The 21,099-nt window shown below is 37.6% G+C and overlaps 1 protein-coding gene across 1 annotated transcript in view; it reads right to left on the bottom strand.

Moving 5' to 3' along the window:
• CCDC175 (coiled-coil domain containing 175) overlaps nt 1-21,099 on the bottom strand; it is a 55,906-nt gene that overhangs the window by 25,976 nt on the left and 8,831 nt on the right. Inside the window, exons 5-11 of the mRNA XM_019644694.1 lie at nt 20,321-20,549; nt 16,227-16,349; nt 13,883-13,992; nt 9,161-9,242; nt 5,649-5,785; nt 3,350-3,460; nt 468-539 (exon numbers count right to left, since the gene is read on the bottom strand). Of these exons, the coding sequence (XP_019500239.1) occupies nt 468-539; nt 3,350-3,460; nt 5,649-5,785; nt 9,161-9,242; nt 13,883-13,992; nt 16,227-16,349; nt 20,321-20,549 (864 nt within the window). The remainder of the gene's footprint in view (nt 1-467; nt 540-3,349; nt 3,461-5,648; nt 5,786-9,160; nt 9,243-13,882; nt 13,993-16,226; nt 16,350-20,320; nt 20,550-21,099) is intronic.

Genomic DNA, 21,099 nt, shown 5'->3' with positions numbered 1-21,099 from the left:
TATCCACTTTATAGGGATGGGAGTGGAGAGATTATTAAATAACTGAGCCTTGGTCACGGTCACAGAGCTAGGAAGAGGCAGAGCAACGAAAGCAGTCCATCTGCAAAGCCTGTGGTCTTCACCACTCTCTCCTCTGTCCTGTGCATCACCTCCCCTACTGGTCCACGTGGAAGTTTGGATGAGCAAGAGGCACTGCACAATCTGGGCAATTTTACTCTTTGGTGACTTCACTGGATTAAAATGGGAAACTTTGGTTCTGTTCCATGCCAAAACAAAACAAAACAAAACAAAAAAGTCAGACTAACATACACATCTAGATCTGAGAGAACTCACATAATTTAACTTAGGAAAATTAGTTCCTTGGATTCTAGCAACTAACAAGTATTCTGATTTCTTCCCTACTTCGGGGCACTGTTCATTCAGATAACATACTATTTATAACACACAGGGACTTTTTTTTTTTTTACCATCTCTGTTTTTCTCTTTCCAGATTATCATTCAGGATTCTTATTTGTTTCTGATAGATACTCATTGTTGATCTAAAAACAAGAAAAAATGTATTGGATTTGTGGGAGATGTTAGAATACATAAAAGACTTTATCTGTAATTCTTATGCACAATAAGGCTACCGCCTAATTAGGAGACAAAACATTTTGTGAAACAACTAAAGAGGTTAGTGGCAGACTAAGAGGAAAATAATTATAATTCTGTGCAAGCGCAAGCTGGTTTTGCAAATATTGAGGTGTGTCCCCAAGGATAGACAAGAACAGATTCTGGAAAGGCTGTTGGGGAGAGGTTCTATGGCTTAATAGAAGGAGGAACTTGGGTTGCCAGAATGGAGGTGCAATCTCATCAAGAAAGGACGTCATCATTTGCAAAGACAGCGGAAAGGAACAGCGAGTCAGGGCTCTTTTGACCAAAGCAGACTCGCTGCATACGGAAAACACAAAGGGAAATAACACTGTGACAACAAATTGGTGAGGAACTCTGGATTTTAGATTGAGTTATGATTTGATGCATTGTGTAATTCAGAGAGTGAACAGAGATGCTTGAATAAAGGGTAAAGAGTAATTAAGAATGGGAGATTTTCTGGTGAATCCAAAGTGGATGAAAATGTGAAGGCTCTAACATAGGCATTAGAAGCTTTTATTCTTTGTATTCCCTTTTTCCCTATTAAGCGCTTCATGCACTGAGATGAATTGAAGGCCACATAAGTAAAACGTGACTTTATATCTTTTTGAAAGATAGAAATATTCATAAATGAAACTTAGACTATGAAATGCTGTTAAATAAACTAGAAGCACAACTGCACTCATATTTTTTCTCTATTTGAAAATCATGGACTCTCAATTTCCTACCTAAATAAACCTAATATTGGCCCCTGGAAATGCAGCATTCTTCACAATTTGTCCCAACCTTATTGATTTTATTTATTTACACATCTAATTTAATCCACAAAGGAGTTGAACTAGTTTAAAAATAAAACAACAGTAATATAAAAAGTCCTAAATGGATACCAATATTGGGCCACAAATTTGGCTCTGAGCTTCCTGGTGGCCACAGGAATGATGACACAGTAATTGATTATAAATTTGCATTATTCACGAGGAAAATAAAACCCGCCGACCCAATTCTATTTTCCTGTTCTTCATAGGGAAGAGTTTATAGTTTCCTTTCTGAAGCTGACATGATAAAAAATAAATGTTTAAATACATTATTTTAAAGTATATGGATAAGCAGTCAAAGAGCTATACTTCCTACCATGCTCTACATTTCTGTTGGTGTGTGCCAAATTTTCATCACCGCCCATCTTAGTTTTCTATAAGTTGCTCTCTTCACTGTCCTGTATTCAAATTATTTACCTCCCTGTGTGTGGTGATATTATTCCCCTATTTGATAAGCAAACAGAAAAATCTGACTTGCTTTTAAGGGCCCAGTTAAAGTTTTAAATCCTTAAATAACACAGAGGAACTCCTGATTTCACCTTCTTTCATCCTCTGATTATTTTTAATAATTCACACTATGCTTCCGTCGTACAGTGTTCACTGGTATGGCATGTGTGTTAGTCTTGCTCTTCTGCCCAACTGAGGTTGCTCTATGCCCAATATTAGAGTGTTAAAATGGTAGAATATTTATGTAGGGCCTTTTGATAATAGTTATAAAAATGAAAAATATGCAACCCTCTTTGATCCAGTAACTCAACTTTTAGGACTTGATTATAAAGAAATAGTCACATAGGTGGACAGAAATACGTTAAATGATGTTAACTTTGAAAATTGTTTGCAATATAGGAAACAGAAAAAACCCAAATGTCCATCAATAGCGTACTGGTTAAATAAAATACAGTATAATCTATAAAAACATATTATGCAGTTAGAGAAAAGAATGAGGAAAGCGGTCCCATATATTTGATTTTTTTTCTTTATTTTGAAGTAGTTTCAAATTCAACAAATAAGTGTAAAAACTAGTACAAAGAATTCTCATATATCTTTCACCAACTTCTCTAGTTGTTACCATTTTACCATATTTGTTTTATCTCCCAGGTATATTTTTTTCCAGCTTTATCGAGATATAACTTACATATAACATTGTGTAAGTTACCCAGACATAATTTTAAGTGGAAAAGCCAGTTACAGAAGAGTACAATCCAAGTTTTGGAACACACACACACACACACACACACACACACACACCTATATATATTAGAAAGCACATATAGCAAACTGTTAACAGTGATTATCACTGTGCAGAGATGGAGAGATTAGGGTAACTTTCATTCTCTAAGTTACACACTTTTATATTTGGATTTTAAAATCAGGTATAGGCATTACTTTTTTTTAATCAGAAAAACAAAAATAAAAATTAAAGTGATTTAGAATGGCAGAAACCAACATCCTGGAGGGTTGGCATTGTAATAATGTTCAGGCACATCCTTGTCACTAGACCCCTAACTGGTCCATTGCTTCTGTCTAGCAACTTGTACAGAACTGAGAACCTGTCTACCATTTCAATGAAAGATTCAATGATAATGACTTTTTTGGACTATAAAACAAAGAGAGCTAGGGCCGGCCGAGTGGCTCAGTTGGTTAAGAGCTCACTCAAGAGTTTGAGCTCTGAGCAACGGCAGTTCGAGTCCAGCCTGAGCTGAGCAGCCGCTGAGCTGCCAACAGGTAGCAGGATGGCTCAGCTAAAAACAACAACAACAACAACAAAAAAAAAACAAAGAGAGCTAAATATCAACCTCTTTTTTTTATGGTATATTAGAAACTGACATAAATTCATTGTTACTATTTAAAAAAAAATAAATGCAAAGAAGAAAGGTTAAAAATTTGAAAGGCAACGAACATACCGGTGAAGGTCACCAAGTGTGACAAGTCCTTCTTCCATATTTTTTATGTCTACTTTTCTTTGTGATAGGAAGCCTTCTTTCTGAGCAATAAATATCAGTTGTTTCTGACTTCTACCATGAAGAGAAAAACAGAGTTATCGTATATTAAAGATTGAAATAATGATTTTTAACTCCTCAGCACGAGAAAATATGCCATCACAAATAAAAATTCAAAAAATTGTTTGGAAAGTTCAGTTCATGAACGATTTATCCAATTAATTAGTAAAAATAGAAACAAAGTCTTTTTGCTTGTGGTGGCTTTATGAAAATTCCCAAGCCTTGAAAATAACATTCACTACAATATTAACCGTAAAACAACAAGAACAGCTCTATACTACTTCATCCCTCTGAGCGGGTATGTCTCTCCTAATACATTTATCAATTTTGCTGTGTTCTTTTGTGAAAGGTAAAGGAGTCAATCAGACCAATTTTGAATACTGGCTCTACCTCTTCCCAGGGGTGTGACCTTGAAAAGAAACTTTCCCTGTGAATGAGCTTCTGTCTCCCCATCCATAACATGGGAATTACAATACCTATCTCACCAGGTGTAAGCATTAAATGAGATGTAAAGTGCTCAAGCTAGTGGGTGGCATCCATGAGGCATTTTATAAAAAGTGGCTATTTTTTTTTGTCTCTAACTTGCAGAAAGAATAGTGGGACCAATTTATGGTTTTGTTCACATTTCCAGACATTGACAGGAATGTGCCTGTAACAGAAAGTACTTTACGTGTCTTGTCTTCAAAACTGCTATGGACTAAATTGTGTCCTCCACAATTTCATATGTTGAAGCCCTAACCACCAGTGTGATGGTATTTGAAGATGTGTTCTTTGGGAGGGGATTAAGTATAGATGAGATCATGAGGGAAGGACCCTCATGAAAAGATTATTGTCCTCATAAGGAGAGACACCAAAGTGCCCGCGCTCTCTCTCTCTCTCTCCACCATGTGAGGACACAGTGAGAAGGTGGCCGTCTGCAAACCAGGAAGAGAGCTCTTGCCAGAACCTGATCATGATAGTATCCTGATCTCAGATATTCAGCCTCCGGAACTGTGAGAAATAAACTTCTATAGGTAAACTACCCAGTTTATGGTATATTTTTATGGTAGCCCAAGCTGAAGAAGACAAAAACCAATCATTAATAAATATTTTAGTGTTACAATTATGTACAGTTTATGTTTCAAACCGATAAATAACTTAGTACTGATCTGAGAAAAGTTTGTGAAGAATATTAACAGTATCATTCTCAGTAGACTGTTCAATTGGATGAGATAAAATGATGGCGACAACTCTCTGCAGCTTAAGGGCAACAACGATGACAGTAACCTCAGCTTCACATAGTGGGCCTGGACACTGTAATTACACTTCCACGTGATTAACTTTAAGTGTAATCATAGATTATTACTTATATAATGTATGTTTGCAAGATATTATTCTTTAATATTCATTAAGAAAACACTGGTGAATGCCCACAACCTGCCAAGCAATGCACAAGGCCTTGGGGATACGGTTCTGAGTAAGACACAGAAACTTTCCAGATCTGTTCATAGTTCAGTAGGACAAAGGGATTTGTACCCAGTTGATTATAATGTGGTGACTGATGAAAAGGAATGACATCAGAAGGATGTTTCAAAAGGAACATCTGAAAGGAGGTAGAAGGGAGTAGATGAGATAGAGTCTGCAAAGCATAAAGAGGGAAGAACTTTAAGGGGCAAGCCAAACCAAAGAGGCTGAAAGGGGTGAAAAGAATGAAGTTGGAGAGGAGGATAGGACATATTTGAGAAATATTCGGCAGGTGCAATTGACAAGCCGTGGTGTTTGAATGGAGCCCAATGAGTAGTGAAAGATAAGGGTTTCCTTGAATAATTTCCCAATCTCTAGGTTAGAGCATTGTGTCAATGACCAAAAACCCTTCTCTGATATAGGGAATACAGTCAGTTTCTGATGAAAGTAAATCTCATAGTTTCTCTAGATCATCTTATAGGGTAAAAATGTGGTTACTCTTTCAAGAATCTGATTTAGAAATAAAAATAATGCATTTGGTGTTCATGGATTTGATCTGACCTGTGTGAGGAAAGCATTACTTAGTATTACAGAGGCAGATTAGGAGTGTGTTTATTATTGGGCAAAAAATATTTTGTCTTTGCCAATAAATTTTAAAACTAGTATAAGCTTAAGTGGAGAGTCACCGTTTTGATAGCAAGGAAAGCACCCCATAATTATGGCAGGTTGATTCGTGTACGGATCATGAAGAGAAACATACTCATCATGAATCTTTGTTTTCTGCACAAAAGCTTTATCCTCCTCCTGTAAGAAAATCTTATATTGTCTGATGAGAGTATGCAATTTCTCCTGTAGATCTTTGTTCTCTAAACGACATTTGCGTAATTTTTCAACCATCTAGAAATAAGAAAAGGAATTGAAATAGAGGACTAGTTTCACAGTTCCTTTGACTAGAGTCAGGGTCAGGTGGGCAGCTCTCTAGAGGACCAAGCATATTGCTTAGCACACGACTATGGCATAAATAATGAGCAATTTAATTCTACATCAAATATGCAATTAAACATTTTGGGATCTCTTGTATAAATTATGACAAAAGTGTAGAAAGGTAATATGCAAAACCACAGAGTAATAATTCATATTGAAATAAGGATTGGGATTAATAAAGTGGGATCATTCAGCAAGAATTGTGTGTCTCTTTTCCCAGAAGATAAATTACACTGGGGAAAGAAGGTGTAACATCAACAGAAGCTCTTGCTCAAAACCTCTTTGATTGGCTATTATGTTTACTTCTTGTTAAATATTTCTATTCAAGGATAAAAAAAGAGTACTCACTAATGTTCTGAAGGAGGTAAGAACTTTGTGTTTGGATGTCTCTATTGAATTGCTTCAAATGAGGTAAAAAAAAAAGATGGATTTAGTCTGAATGGTGGGCTTCATAGTTCAAAACAAGCTTCTTCGGGCTGAGGCTCACTAAACTAGCTGGATGAAAATAATTTTTTTAAGTGTTGAAGAACTAACAAGATAATGAGGAATTACTAGGCCAACTTCTACAAGAAAGCAAGAATCCACAGTGGTAAAATTAGCACTGAGAACTCCTTTTACCCTGAGGATATTTATTGATATAGAAGGAACCAATGGAAACTGAGTTTTGGTCCCTTGAAACCCTTTGAAAAGGGGGACAAAAATCAACACTTAGAGCCCATCCAGGTGTTGAGTCTGATTAGCCTCCCGCCACTTTAGTCTGGGATCCCACAGAGCTTCACTCTCTGGAGAAGGGTAAATTTGAAGTTAACAAGCCATAGTCAGTCTGACTTCAATCACCAAGGAACCTAAAGGTGAGTTAAAGTGGTTTCAGACGGATAACACAGCATTCACCTGACAGAAGTGAGTAAAAATCTGTTCTTGAGGAAGATACTATCGTCTTAGGCCTCAAATTATTTCTACAAACATTTTTTCAAGTCCAATGTCCAGTCTACAGTTTTCCACCAGGAACAGAAGGAAATAAGACAGCATGAACAAAAACTGGCAGAAACAACAGACTACAGAAGCAGGCTACAGACTACAAAAACATCATGTATTAGAATTAGACACTGAACTATAAAAATACTGTGTTTACTATAATCAAAGCAATATTAGAGATGCTTGAATATTATGTCAAGGAACAAGAAACAGTAGAGTGACAAAGCGGATCTGAAAATTACCAATTGAAAAACACAATAACCAAAATTAGGTACGGAAATAAGACCACTCTTTCCAGAATGCAGCAGGGGGAGACAAAAAGTAGAAAATACAGAAGAGAGAGTAAGATACATAGAGGATATGTATATTAGTACAAATTGGTGTGTGTGTGTGTGTGTGTGTGTGTGTGTGATTGGAGTCTCAGAAAAAGAGGAAAGAGAATGGGACAAAAGAAATATGTGAACAGCTAATGGCTGACAATTTTGCAGAGCTTATAAAATATAGCAATTTGCAGATTTAAAAAGTCCAATAAATCCCAAGTGGGATAAAGAAAAAGAAAAACGTGGACATATCATAGTGAAACTGAACAACTAAGTCAAAGGAAACAGAGAAGAGCTAAGATAAATGACAGTTACACCATGTTCATGGGTTGGAACCCCCAATATTGTAAAAATGTGAAATCCTCCCCAAATTAATCTATAGATTTAGTGCAACCTCAATCAAAATCCAAACAGGTTTTTTTGGCAGAACTTGACAGACTGATAAAAATTCAAAGAGCCAAGAATAACAGGAACAATTCTGAAGAAGAACAAAGTTGAAGGATTTATACTACTAACTATAAAGGCTCATTTTTTTCTTTTAATTATTTTTTATTATGAAATACACATGTTTTAGAATTAGTTTCAGCCGTACAACACAGTGCAATAGTTTATACTTTTTACCCCTCGAAGTGACAACCACTTCCCCCCAATATCATACATATCTATTACAATTCCCTTGACTCCACTCCCACACTATACTCCACGTCCCATGACTATATGTGTGTGTGTGTGTATATATATATATATATATATATATATATATTCATATAAAGGCTTATTTTAAAACTACTAATTAAGACAGAATGGTTTTAGTGTGAGGAGACACAAGTTCTAATGAACAGAATAGAGAGTCCACAGATCCACACACATAGTTATGATGTATTTATGACCCACACTTGTTTCATGACAAAGGTGCCACTGCAATATAGTGGAGGTGAGAAACATCTTTTCATTAAATGGTGCTAGTTAATGGGACATTCTTATGAAAAAATATGAATCTTGATCACCATCTCACAGCATACACACACACACACACACACACACACACACACACTCCAGATGACTCGTAGTCCTAATTGTTTAAGGTCAAACAATAAAACTTCTAGAAGATCACGTAGGAGAATATCCTCATGACATGGACACAGAAAGCAATAACCAAAAAGGAAAGGATTAGTAAACTGTACTTCATTAAAATTAATAAATTACATGCATAAAAAGATATATATGTACATAAAGATTGTACATGTACAGTGTATGTATTATTCTGTATATGTGTAATATTTCATAATAAGAAAGTTAAAGTCAGAATAGAGTTTTGTGTCATCCTAGAACTCATGAGAATTGTGAATGGATGTCATCAAGTGTACAGTTTCTCCCCCAGTGGAAATAAGAAATGGATCAGGGTCTGCCCCTGTGAAGTGGCCGCTCACTGGTCCTCATGGACTGTATTAAAATTACACTGTTGGTAACCACTTTGAGCACCTCTTGTAATTGCAGAAGTCAAACATGACTTGTATTCATCTTTTGTTCTTGGTATATATTGAGTATTACAATTTTAATACAGTTTTTTCCTTTCTTAAAATATGTATACATTTTTTTGGCACCCTCTGTATTTCACTAACGTTATCAAGTACAAAACGGTTTGCTACACAAGTACCACACAACAGCAAGAAGGTCCTAATCTTTCTAATTAAGTCACATGAAAAATGTCCATTAGTCATGGACATTCCTAATGTAAAATATCTATACCCACATGAAAAGTTACCAAAAAAAAATGATTCATCTTCACAAGGACAACCTTTGATCCTTTATATATTTAAAGAGCTTTGGGAGGGGATAAATTTTTAAATCTATTACTGTGAATGATCATAATTATTATTAGTTAATGAAAAATATACTTTTGGAAAAGTTCACTTTCCTCACATATATTTAAAACAGTAACTAAAAATAAAATCTAATTATAATCTAAAAATCATCATTTCTGTTTTCCTACCTCCTTTATCTTCTGCAATAATTCATCCTTTTCAGTATCAGCTAAACTATCCATTGTTTCCTTGTTCTTCTTAAAAAACTGTCTATGAACAAAGGAAGCCAAACAGATTCATATTAAAACATGTTTTCCAGCAAACCCACATCTCCCTACATAACATATTTAAATATTCATTTAAATAGACAAAATATTTTACTCTTTTGAATTGATGAATTAATGATTCATTATTTTATTCAATCATTTAAGAAACAACTATTGAACACCTGTACTTTGCAGGTGTTATAGGTACTAGAGCTGCAGTTATAGGCAAAGTACCCACTCTCAGAAAAATCACACTTTAGTGGAGTAGTCAGAATATAAGCTAGTTAGCAAAAAACCAAATAAGTAGTATATTTCAGATTGTGTTACATGCTCCAAAGATTACAAAGTAGGGTAAAGGATAGAGAAATCCTGAGAGCAAGGATGCTACTTTAGACAGGTTGTTAGGGAAGTCATCTTGGAATGACTTGTGAAAGACCTGAACGATGAGAAGGATCCAGATATCTGAAGATCTGAAGGAAGAACTCTTCATGTAGAAGGAACAGCAGGTGATAATATCCTGAGGCAGTAATTTGCTTGGTGTATTTTACAAGAGGAGCATGAGAAGGCTGGAGAGGTAGACAGAGGCTAGATTATATAAGGTCTTGAGGACAAGATAGAAGTTCAGGTTTTATTTTGAAGGGAACCAGGGAAGGATTTTTAAAGCAGAGGAGTGATATGAACTGATTCACATCTTGTAAAGATGACTCTTGCTACTTAGTGGAGAAAGACAACAGTACAGGAAGACAAACCACACAGAAGTCTACGGCAGTCATCAAGAAGAGATAATAATGGCGGTGGTGAGAAATACATTGGATTTAAGATATATTCTGAGGAAGGCAGCAGGATGTGCCTTTGGATTTGGCTGGAGTTTGAGTTGGTTTAGGGTTACATAGTGATGACAACAGGAATGGTGGGTGACTTCTATGTCCTTGGCTGTATTAACTAGGTAAATGGTGCTATGGAAGGTTGAAGAAAGAGCTGTTTCAAGGAGGTAGGAAATTGAGGATTCTTTTTAGGACATGTTGTATTTAAGATATCTCATAGATATCCTCCACAGGGAGAGGTCAAATAAGCTGTAGAGTATGTGCATTTAGAGGTCAGGGCTGGATATATGAATTTGGGAGTCATTGGGATACAGAAGAAATTTAAAGCCATGATACTGGATGAAATCATACATGGAGAGTGTGAATAGAGAATAGTGAAGAACTGAGAACTCCAAAATTTTAGAGTCAGACAGAATTAGAACAAGTAAAGAGTCCTGAGAAGGAGCAGTGTAGTGAGTATAATAAGAGAATGTGATTATCTATGTCAAATTCTGTTAAGAATTCAAGAACTTTAAGGAATAGACTCAATCACTAAAGTTTGGCAGGATGGGCGTCACTTAATAACCTTGACAATTTTGAAAACTTTCATTCCTTTAAAAAAAGCATCTATAATTTTCATAGCCTCTTGCACTGTAAAGGCATTATATACTTTGGGTCACAAATTGGATGTCATTGATATACAGCATTTAGCTTTCAATCCCCCACCTCCCATGTGTTGAAAGCTGAATGACAAAGAAAGATCATAACAATTTAGAAAACTAGGCACTGATTCGCCTGTACTCTGTAAGTGCATCATGCTGGATGCTGATAATAATAAAGAGCAAGGATTAAACTATCAACACCTCCTGTGGACTTGTGGAGCATTTGAGGTACTCTTAATGTCTCTATATAGAATTTAAACTCATGATGGAGTGATTTTTGTTTTTCCTCAATATTTTGACCTCAAAATAGGTAATAAGCTTATATGTTAAAGATTTCATTGGATGAAAATTAAGGTTTATATTGGGTTATCGGAAAAGTCATGAGGTATTTTGTCCATGTTTTTCAAAGGTCATTTGTTTATATAAAGAACAAAGATCAATCAATGGTATATTGCCCATTTTGTTCAATTACCTTTTGTCATCTTTCTGTGAGCTTCATAATTTCTCATTCATAGAAGGACCTGTCTTTATTTGCGAAAAACTGAACAAGGTGCTGATTTACAGCCTCATCTGAATTGAACGTTATACCACACAAGGAGTTTTGAAGAGAGCAAAACAAGTGGAAGTCTGATGGTGCAAAGTCAGGCAGGCAAGTATGGTGGGTGTGGCAACACATCCCATCCAAGCTCCAATAATTTTTGATGGGTGATCAAACTTGTGTGTGGTCTCACGTTGTCGTGATGGAACACAACTCCTTCACAATTAACAAGCTCTGGACCTTTCTGGATGATGGATTCATTCAAACTGTCCAATTGCCGACAGTACACATTCGAATTGATTGTTTGGTTCCTTGGTAGGAGCTCGAAAAACATGCAACACCTTTAAAATCCCACCACACTGAGAACATAACCGTCCTCTGATGAGTCTGCTTTTGATGTCATTTGAGGCAAATCATAACATCGGGACCAAGACCATTTGTGCACCACGTTGTTGTGAGCAATCCACTTCTCATCACCAGTTATCAGTCGTTTCAAAAAAGGATTGTTTTCCTCACGTTTAATGAGCATGTTGCAGGTGTTTATACACACCATCAAATGAACTTCTTTGAGTTCATGCGGAACCCAAATATCGAGCTTGCTTATGTATCCCAGCTTCTTCAGATGGTTGTGAAGACTTGAATGACAGATGTTCAATGTTTCTGCAATCTCTTGTGCCTTTATTTTGTCGTCATCAATCTCGGTGGGCCTCCCTGACCGAGGAGCGTCGTTGAGATAAAAATCACCAGTTGAGAGAAAAATCGTGAGCCATCATTGGCACTGACATTCTTGTAGAGCATTGTCAATGTAAACTTTATGCAACTTTTCACAAGCTTGCTTCACATTCTTCCCTTTATGGAAGTAAAACAGTAAAATATGGCAAAAATGCATAGTTTGGTCTTCCATCTTCAACTTGTAAAATCTCCAAAACTCAACCAAATTGTTCAATTTTTTTTTAGAATGAAGCTAGAACTTTCAGCTGTCAAATGTCACAGCAATAACATAGATACAAATGCCTCTAGTACTTCCAAAAATGAACTAGTTTCATCTGTTGCAAACATGTGTCATGACTTTTCCAACAACCCAACAGATTATGAGGTGTGCAAATTATTTTAGTTTCTTGTATAATTTATTTATAAAGAATCTTAAAAAAACAAACCACTATTTGATTCTTCAAATCCACCAGGCAAGAAAAAGGCTTCCTCTCCCTACCTCCATAAAAAGAGAAAATGAACTAAGTAAGAAAATAAAAAGAACACAGAGAATTTTTTTGATTTGATTTGCCAAGTATATAAAAAGTAAAAAGGAAAAAGTAAAGTTTTATCAATAAAAAGGAGGGCAACCTATATCCTCAATCATTAATCAAAAGCACTTTTCCTCAGTGAGATTCCACATGAATAAAAACTCGATAAGCTGGGATTGGAAAAAAGAAAAAAGATGAACCATTAAAAATGGAAAATCTACGAATCCCCATTTTCTCCTTGAGCATATATTTAAAACAAGTTAGCTAACATGAAGACTGTTTATAAATAAACTTAATCGGTGTGGCAAGATTTTAAATCATAACTCCTACAAATAATTTGAGAGCTAATATATATCCTCTACTATGATACTTTGCCTAGATTTTCTTATTACATATATGCAATAAAACTGTTGAATTGCTTTTGAAGAAAAAGATTTTTTATTCTGAGTTTTCATTGTAGTAATGCCTGAGTTTTCCCATTTTAAATCTGGCACTGAGTGCACAGATTATTGTCTATTTTATGGACCGATGAGAATGGTTCTGTGCAATAGCTGTTTCAGAAGACATAATTTTAATCACAATACATTCAAACCTTTTCATGTAGAAATGAGCCATATTACAACAAGATTCCACATGTGAAGTTACTTGTTTTTTGCGGAGTCTGCTCAGCTCACAATTCATCTTTTAAACTGTCAGCGAACCGTGGGGGTAGGCTCAGAAGCCACACGTGTATTACAAGACCCCACCTTCCTGTCCAGAGCTGAGCCAGAGAGCTTCTGATAGGAAATCTGAGAATTCTCCTGTGAGAAAGTCTGTTGGTAAATCTCTAAAGATAGATGGACACGTGACAGGTCAACTCAGAGGGTTTGGAATGACCATGCTTAGCCAGTATCACCAAGAAGAGAACAGAGCATGTAGATAGAGGATGAAACATTTATGCAAAAAATAACAGATTGGGGGCCCTGATATGGACCGGAAGATTTCCTTGTTACTGCTGCCAGGCCCACAGGTAAAAGTTTTTGCCCTGAGGCTTCCCTATATTTTCTCAATAAGTTCTACAAGTTCCCCTTGACTAAGAACAGCTGTAACAGTAGGGGAGTTTGGAGCCTTGTGGCAGGCCTCATATGGCAGGGTCATATCCATTTGCAGGGGGTCAAGAACTGAGTGAGGATTCCAAAGAGTCCTTCCTTTTTCTAAGCTGACTACGTCATCCCCAATATTTTCTTTTGATCATCTGAAAAACTGGTTAATTTCAAAATGAAGCAATGACTCTAGAAGGCTGACAGTCACATACATTTTAGTAAACTAAAGATTAAATTTTCACCTAATACAAATCTTTTTTAATGAAAGAAACACAACATCTAGGAATGCTTCAATAAAAATAAAGTTATCATACTTACATTTTATCCTCCAGGGTATTACAGGACTTCTTCAGTTCTTCGACTTGCTGTTCCCAATGTTTTATTGATTCTTGTAGTTGTGATATCTCTAAATTGTGATCACTAAGAACCTATTGAAAATTAAAACAAATGATGGCATACAATCATCACCAAATGATTCATGACAGCCCTTCAACTCACTAAATATTCATCTGTCACCACTCAGCTTTCACACCGGGGGTGTCCCTGAGTTAAAACAAAAGCAATCATTATAATTGTTTCTTCAAAATACAAACTTGGGGGCCCGCCGAGTGGCGCGATGGTTAAGGGCTGGCTTGGGATGCCAGAGGGCCCCGGTTCGGATCCCACATATGAGGGCCAGTGACACTGCCCTCCTTTAAAAAAAAAAATACAAACTTGGACAGATATAATTCTGAAATCATCAGAAACAAATTTTGGGAGGAAGAGCAACCAAACATAGCAGTGAGGATGTGAAAACTATAAAAACAACTCTTAAGACATGAATTCACTTTGACTATCATTTAAAAAAATAAGCAAATCTATATTTTCATAATTATCTTCAAAATATTATTCTGAAATACTAGAATGAGCATTATAAAAAGTCAAAACAAATTGGGTCTTTTATTTTAATTGATAGCTATGTTTATGCTGAAAAAAGTTTCTTTCTAATATTTAATCAGAAGCTTGGAAATGAAACAACTGGATATTATGAAAAAAAAGTTAGCATGATTTTAAGAAAAGGAGATATGGATGAAGAAAATTCATAGTGAAACAGATATTTTTACAACACAGTTTTGGAATAAAGAAAAGGGCAGGCAAACTTATCAGACACTGTGTCTGCATTTTGGCTTGTGAGGGAGAATGGATCAAATAAATTCCTCTGCTCTCCAGCAGAGGGTTACCATGGATGATTATTTAATGCCATCTAACCCTGCACATCAATGCGGGGGGTCAGAGAAACACCTGTGGGGAGCGCCAGGTGAGACAGGTGAGTGATACCACACCGAAACTATTTCTTTTTCTAATGCATCCAGGTGACTAAACTTCTGGACCATCGCTAGTTCCAGAGTAACAGGGGTCTGAAATCCTAGAACTTTCACCAAAAATTAGCAGAATGTCCAAAGGCCTCTGACCAGTCATCAGGATTAGTGACTAAACGCTGAAGGCCGTCAGGCCTGACATCAGTTACCTCTAGCCCTCAGTCCGGCCTGCCCTGGACATGCAGGCCACCTTAAGAATCACACGCCATTATTCTTTTATGCCAACATGACATCGGCTTGACCTGGCTGCAGAATTTTCTAAACCAAAGGTACCACATGAAGATTAATCTGAAATTCCCTATTTTCTCAATCCATAGTTATAATGTTTTTTTCTAATCTCAGGCAATAACAACAATAAACTTTATCAAATACCAAGTGCTCAGCTAAGCCTTACAGGCTAACCTCAATTGATCTCCACAAAAGCCCTTGGAAGTAGGCAATAATATTACCCCATTTTATAGGCAAGAAAAATTCAGGTTGGTACAGCCAAGATTTGAACCCAGGTCTGTGTGACACTCAAGTTTGTGCTTTAAACACTATTCTCCATTGGTAAGGTGGGATGGGAGTGGACAAATAGAAGAAATAAAGACTCATTATTTCAACTAATTGTGATAGATGATTAACGGGCCTTTCTGTTTTAAGTAACACAGAAGTGGTGTTAACATTAACCTCTTCAATTATAGTCACCTCCATAAGCTTCAGTTTTCTTATCTTTAAAATAAGGATAATTCTCACAAAATATTTATCACAGTACTGGTTTTCACTCAATGTCATTAATTTTTTAAAAAGCAGAACTGCAAAGTTCTGAAGTATTTTTGAATTCAAATAGAAAGTCCCTTTTCCATATTAATGTTCTGGTACCCAATTAAATGCAGAGCCTGAATTCTCTTTTATTATCACACATTCAGAATTAAGGAATCTGTCCATGGTTATTCTTTCTGTTATGTAAAATAAGGTAATATCATAGAAATGTTATACATGGTTCTGTATGCATTTGGTTGGTTCTGTGTGCATTTTTAAAACACCATTTTACAGTATTTTGACCCATCAAATGCAATTTGTACCTAAGGCACACCAAACTTACTTCTTCCCACCATATTCCTGAAAAGAAAATTTAATTCCACTATAACACAAAGTGTTATAAATTGGAAAACGTTAACATGCCAAAAATATTCTTCCAGAATGGCATGAAGATGAATTAAAATCAACTCCTTTTTAAAAACCCCTGCTACCAGTTATATTTAAGGTAGTATATATTGAGGTGCCTGGGTCAGGCTTAAAAAACATAGGTTATTCTTTCTTACCACTGCACTGGTAGCAGCCGTTTCTTTAATTTTTGTAGCTTTGTAATTTAATTTATCCAATTCTTTCTTCTTTTGGTAAGTGTCCTTTCTCTTAAGTTCACAGACTTTTTTATACTCACTAATCTGTAGTGACAAACATAGTAAACCAATCAAAAAGCTTAAGAGGACAACAAAGTTTAGAAAATCTTTTCTTTTTTATTTTGTCAACATAATTCGTATCCAATCTAAGTATACCATATTCAATCTAAGTATATCAACAAATAAAAAATAAATCAGGTTCTGCCTGTTTTACAGCATCATATGAAAAAATAGTGAACCACAGGATCAAATTATAATTATAAAATATTGAAATAGTAAATTTATAAGGGCAAAAAAGCAATGATTATTAATAGCAAATTATAAAAGCAATAGCCATTGTAGCAATTTACGAGTAAAACACCATATCAATAGTTATTGGATTTACAGTCTGCTACACAGATCAGGAGGGTCAAAGGAAGGAATGAAGAATTTTCTGGAAACCTAATTTCACATTATTTAATGGGAAATAAAACAGACTAAAGACAGAGTAAACAAAATCACTAACGATAGGGCAGTTTACAATCCTGGACAAGTTCTTACCATTTTACCAAGACCAAAGATATTCTGATCACTTGTCAGACCCTAATGAAGTCACCCTCTTTTTAAATTTATGTTTTAGCTGAGCCATCCTACCACCTGATGGCAGCTCAGCGGCAGCTCAGCTCGGGCCGGGAATCGAACCACTGTTGCACAGAACTTGCACTCTTGAGAGAGCTTTTAACCAACTGAGCCACTTGGTTGGCCCTGAAATCACCCTCTTATCAAAATCAACCACATCAATGGATTTGTCTGGCAAAATGAATTATCAAGAAAAGGTAATGAACAGAGTAGTAAGGCCTGAGAAAGCATCTTCAACTCTACATTAAGGAGTTATGAAAACATGTGTTTGGGTGCTTTCCATCAAAGCCACCAACCAAAGTCACCCAAAGTGGCTACTCTGAATGAATATGATGATTATCAATTATCTCTGTACCAGGGCACAGGTGAAGGAAACTTTGTGATTAATAAATCTTGTTGAAGATTGGAATTCTGTATTCAGAATTCTTTGGCCTAAGCCTTTTCCTAGGGTCTTGCAACTATAGAAATAATATTAGCAGAAAGTACGTGGTTTTGTATTAGGGAACATCTTATGGGTTTGAAGACTCGCTGACACCTATAATAGTTCTTCCTTTCTCATAGTAAGTAAAGGGAATTCGCAGGCATTACCATGGCCTATCATGTGCCTTCGAGAATATTGGTGGTTGACTTCTTCACATTCACTTCAGTTAGTCTAGCCACCTGCACATGGCATTCCTTTAGGGTCCATTATTGTTCCAGGGGTGGGTGCTGTCTTAACCTGGCCAGATCAGAGCGAGCAAGAAGACACTTACGGTCATTGGTTAGGAAAGGTTTTCCTCTTTTCACTTGAATAAGGAAGCATATAGTCCAGTTGTCACTGACAGCCACCTTGTGACCAGGAGGGAAACCAGCCTTAAGATGAAGGATGGAGGAGAGGTGGGACAAGCCGCTGAATTAACCAGTCTTGGGCACTGCCCTACACCAGGAATTCCTACAGCGTGAGCTAATAAATGCCCTTACTGTTTAAGCCAGTTTGAGTCAGGGCTTCCACTATTTGCATCTGAAAGTATCCTAACTGGTGTCTTTTTCCAGAGAGATAGACCAGAGGTGGACAAACTACTGCCTGCCTGCCAAATGCAGCCACCACCTGTTTTTGTAAAGCTGCTCTCATCCACTCAGGTATTTTTTGGGGCGACTTCTGTGCTAAAATGGCAGAGCTGAGTAGCTGTGTCAGAGACTGTATGGCTCACAATGCCCGAAATATTTACTATCTGGCCCCTTTCAGAAAAAGTTTGCGGACTCTGAGATAGACTATTCACCTAAGGAAGACCCTCTCATGTTTTAAGCCCCTCTGAGCTTCCTTGCTTTAAAAATGTTATACATTTTAACACTTATATTAAAGAATAGGAAAGGGAAAAGAACTTCGCATAGGGCTTAAAATGAAGTTAGAAGCTCATTCATTCAATGAAGTGATATAGAGCGCCTACCACGCGCGAGGCACCCCGGGCCCTGTTCCTGGTGCCGCAGCTGACAAGGAAACAGCCAGAATCCCACCCCCGCTGCGGAGCCTTCCCGCGGGTGGGCAGGACGCAGGTGCCATGTCACCAATAACCAGGGGAATTAAAGACAAGGACAGGGCTCCCCACTCCTCAACCCCTCAGTCCGCTGTGCCCACGTGGACACACCCCACTTTCGGCCCCTGTAACTTAGTGAGCCGCTCCAGCTTGGGGTCTGCACTGCTCAGAGAGAATGGAATTGTGCGTTCAGCTGACCGGAAACAGTGCACCCTCGTCACTAGCGCATGAACACGGTGAACCGCCTTTTGGTTCTATTTCTGAAATTTCCATTTCCTTGTGATAACTCTAAAACCCAGCAAGGTCTCGCCCAGTGATGGGACCCCTCGCTACTTCTGAGTCATGGGTTGCAGTTGATTCCAGCACCGCAGCTCAGGCTGACAGCCGGCTTCAAGCCCTGTGGAGGCCTGGGGAGCTGGGCTTTTACAAATTCGGTTTAGCGGCTACAGGCCCGCCCAAGGGACTCCTTGCCAGCTTCTTCACAAGATGCTTGGTCCAAGGATGGCTAGTGCTATCTATTGTATATTCAAGAAAAACAATCCATGGTTTCACTTTAAAACTATTCCTGAAGATGGAGGTGCTTTGAAGGATAAAGAAGCTTAGACCTGATTGGAATTTTTTTTTTAATTCTTTTATTGTTAGTTTCAGGTGTACAGAACAATGCAATAGTTATCCTTTTCACCCTCACAAAGTAACAACGCCCCTCCCCCATCTACTGCCCTCCCACCCCCGATATCATGTTTATCTATTACAATTCCATTGATTGCATTCCCACTCTCTACTCCATGTCCCATGACTATATGTATATAGTGATTGGAATTTTTGAATAGCCCAAGTCTTATCTTGGAGTCAATCACCATAAGAAACAAATGTCGGTCACTGACAGATTGTAGTCCTCTAAATGTTTAATGAAGATTCAAAAAAAGCAATTTAATCAATGCTCTTTCCTTTCTTTCTTCCTTCCTTCCCTTTCCTTTCTTTTTTTCTTTTTCTTTTTTTTTAAATATGGCAGCGTTGTGAGCCTGTGTCCAATTTCCTGCATTTATAACCTGAGGTTATGGCAACTCCCAACATGGAGAGGGCAGCATCAGAAGCTCCACAGCAATTCTCATCAGGAGCTGGCCCCACTACAGAGTGGGGAAAAAAGACTGATGCCGCGAGCCCCTCGTATGGAAACAGCGCTGCCTCTCCTGGAGTGACAAAAAGCAGAGCAAAGAAGAACCAACAGCAAACCATTCTGATGGTGAATTTTAATTAACGGCCTAGCAGACAGCAAGATGAAGTCGTTATTCAATGCAGCCCCCTCATGAAATTGCTGGTGTCGAAATACCCTTTTCCCTTAGGGCTCTTGCCTCCACCCAGCCCCTCTGTGCAGGCCGTTCCTCTCCAATTCACTCAGCAGGAGCAGCAGGCTGGGGCAGGGCTGAATCTCCTGGTCCTATCCATAAAGGCAGGGCCTCAGAACTGTTGAAGGCAACCTGATGACATGGAAGCAAATTCCTTTTCCCCATACAAGCAAGGGGCCACCCCACTGTTACAAACCTTGTCACTCATATTCTTTCTCATGAACCGAGATGCTGCCCTAGAATCAAATGTCTTCCCTAAGGGGCTCCAGTGTTCTTGAGTCTCTACTCTAGTCCCATCCCAGTGTTCACAGAAGAGACCATGGCAGCGCTCGCTGGCCTTGAGGACAAAGAAATGATTTCCCATTTCCCGCCCGAGACACTGTACAACTCTGTACTATAAAAAATAAATCAATGAGCTCTGAGCAACAGAAGTTCGATGCCCAGCCCGAGCTGAGCAGCCGCTGAGCTGCCAACAGGTGGCAGGATGGCTCAGCTTAAAAATAAGAAAATAAAAATAAAAATAAATCAAGCCACTTACTTCTTCACTCAACATTTTTTTTCTTTTCAAATATTCTGCTCTTTCTTTTTCTATTTGCTCCAGTAAATCTTGAATACATTGTTTTTGCAATTTTATTTCTTCTGTCTTCAAGTTGATTTCGGTATATTTCTCATTGATGTAAACAGTGGTGGTAGCTTTTTGCCCCATTATGTGGTTGAGTGACAGGACAACCTCTTCATGCTGCTTCACCAGCTCCTCTTGCTTTTCACTAGGAAGAAAAAAAATCATTCATGGCATGAAAAGTATGGCTTTTAGGAAAGGAATTTAAAGTTTGGTGAGATGAACCACCATGAAGAGGGAAATTGTAGGGGATACTGATTTTAGAGTTGTATTTGTGATTGCCTAAACTCGGTTGCGATGAGGACAGAAGGAAATACAAGACAAGTGCCAACCTTGTAACTGTTTACCACTGCAAAAATGCCACGTGGTTCCTGCTTCACCCCACCCACCCCCACATATCAGGTAGTAACTATGGGATATTTTGGTTTAAAATACACAATGATTCAAAAACAGTTTTGAACAGATAAATGAAATCTGGCCAGACATGGTTTGATATGTAGCATTGCCACCTCTCTCTTACCATCCTGAGATATGTAGTTAAGCCAAGGAAAGATAAACATCCCACCACCCCTCCAGCCACCTTCTCATGTCATCAACCAACAGGGAGGGCCCAGGAGAAAGCTAGCCTTCCTTTGATGGACAGGAGTTAGGGGAGGAGAGGGCTGAGTCCATCTTCACTGTTCAGAGGATGCTCAAAA

The sequence above is a fragment of the Hipposideros armiger genome, unplaced genomic scaffold, assembly GCF_001890085.2.
Source record: "Hipposideros armiger isolate ML-2016 unplaced genomic scaffold, ASM189008v1 scaffold_5, whole genome shotgun sequence".
Classification (NCBI taxonomy): domain Eukaryota; kingdom Metazoa; phylum Chordata; class Mammalia; order Chiroptera; family Hipposideridae; genus Hipposideros; species Hipposideros armiger.
The sequence above is the reverse complement of the archived record's forward strand: the minus strand, read 5'-3'. Positions and strand labels throughout refer to the sequence as shown.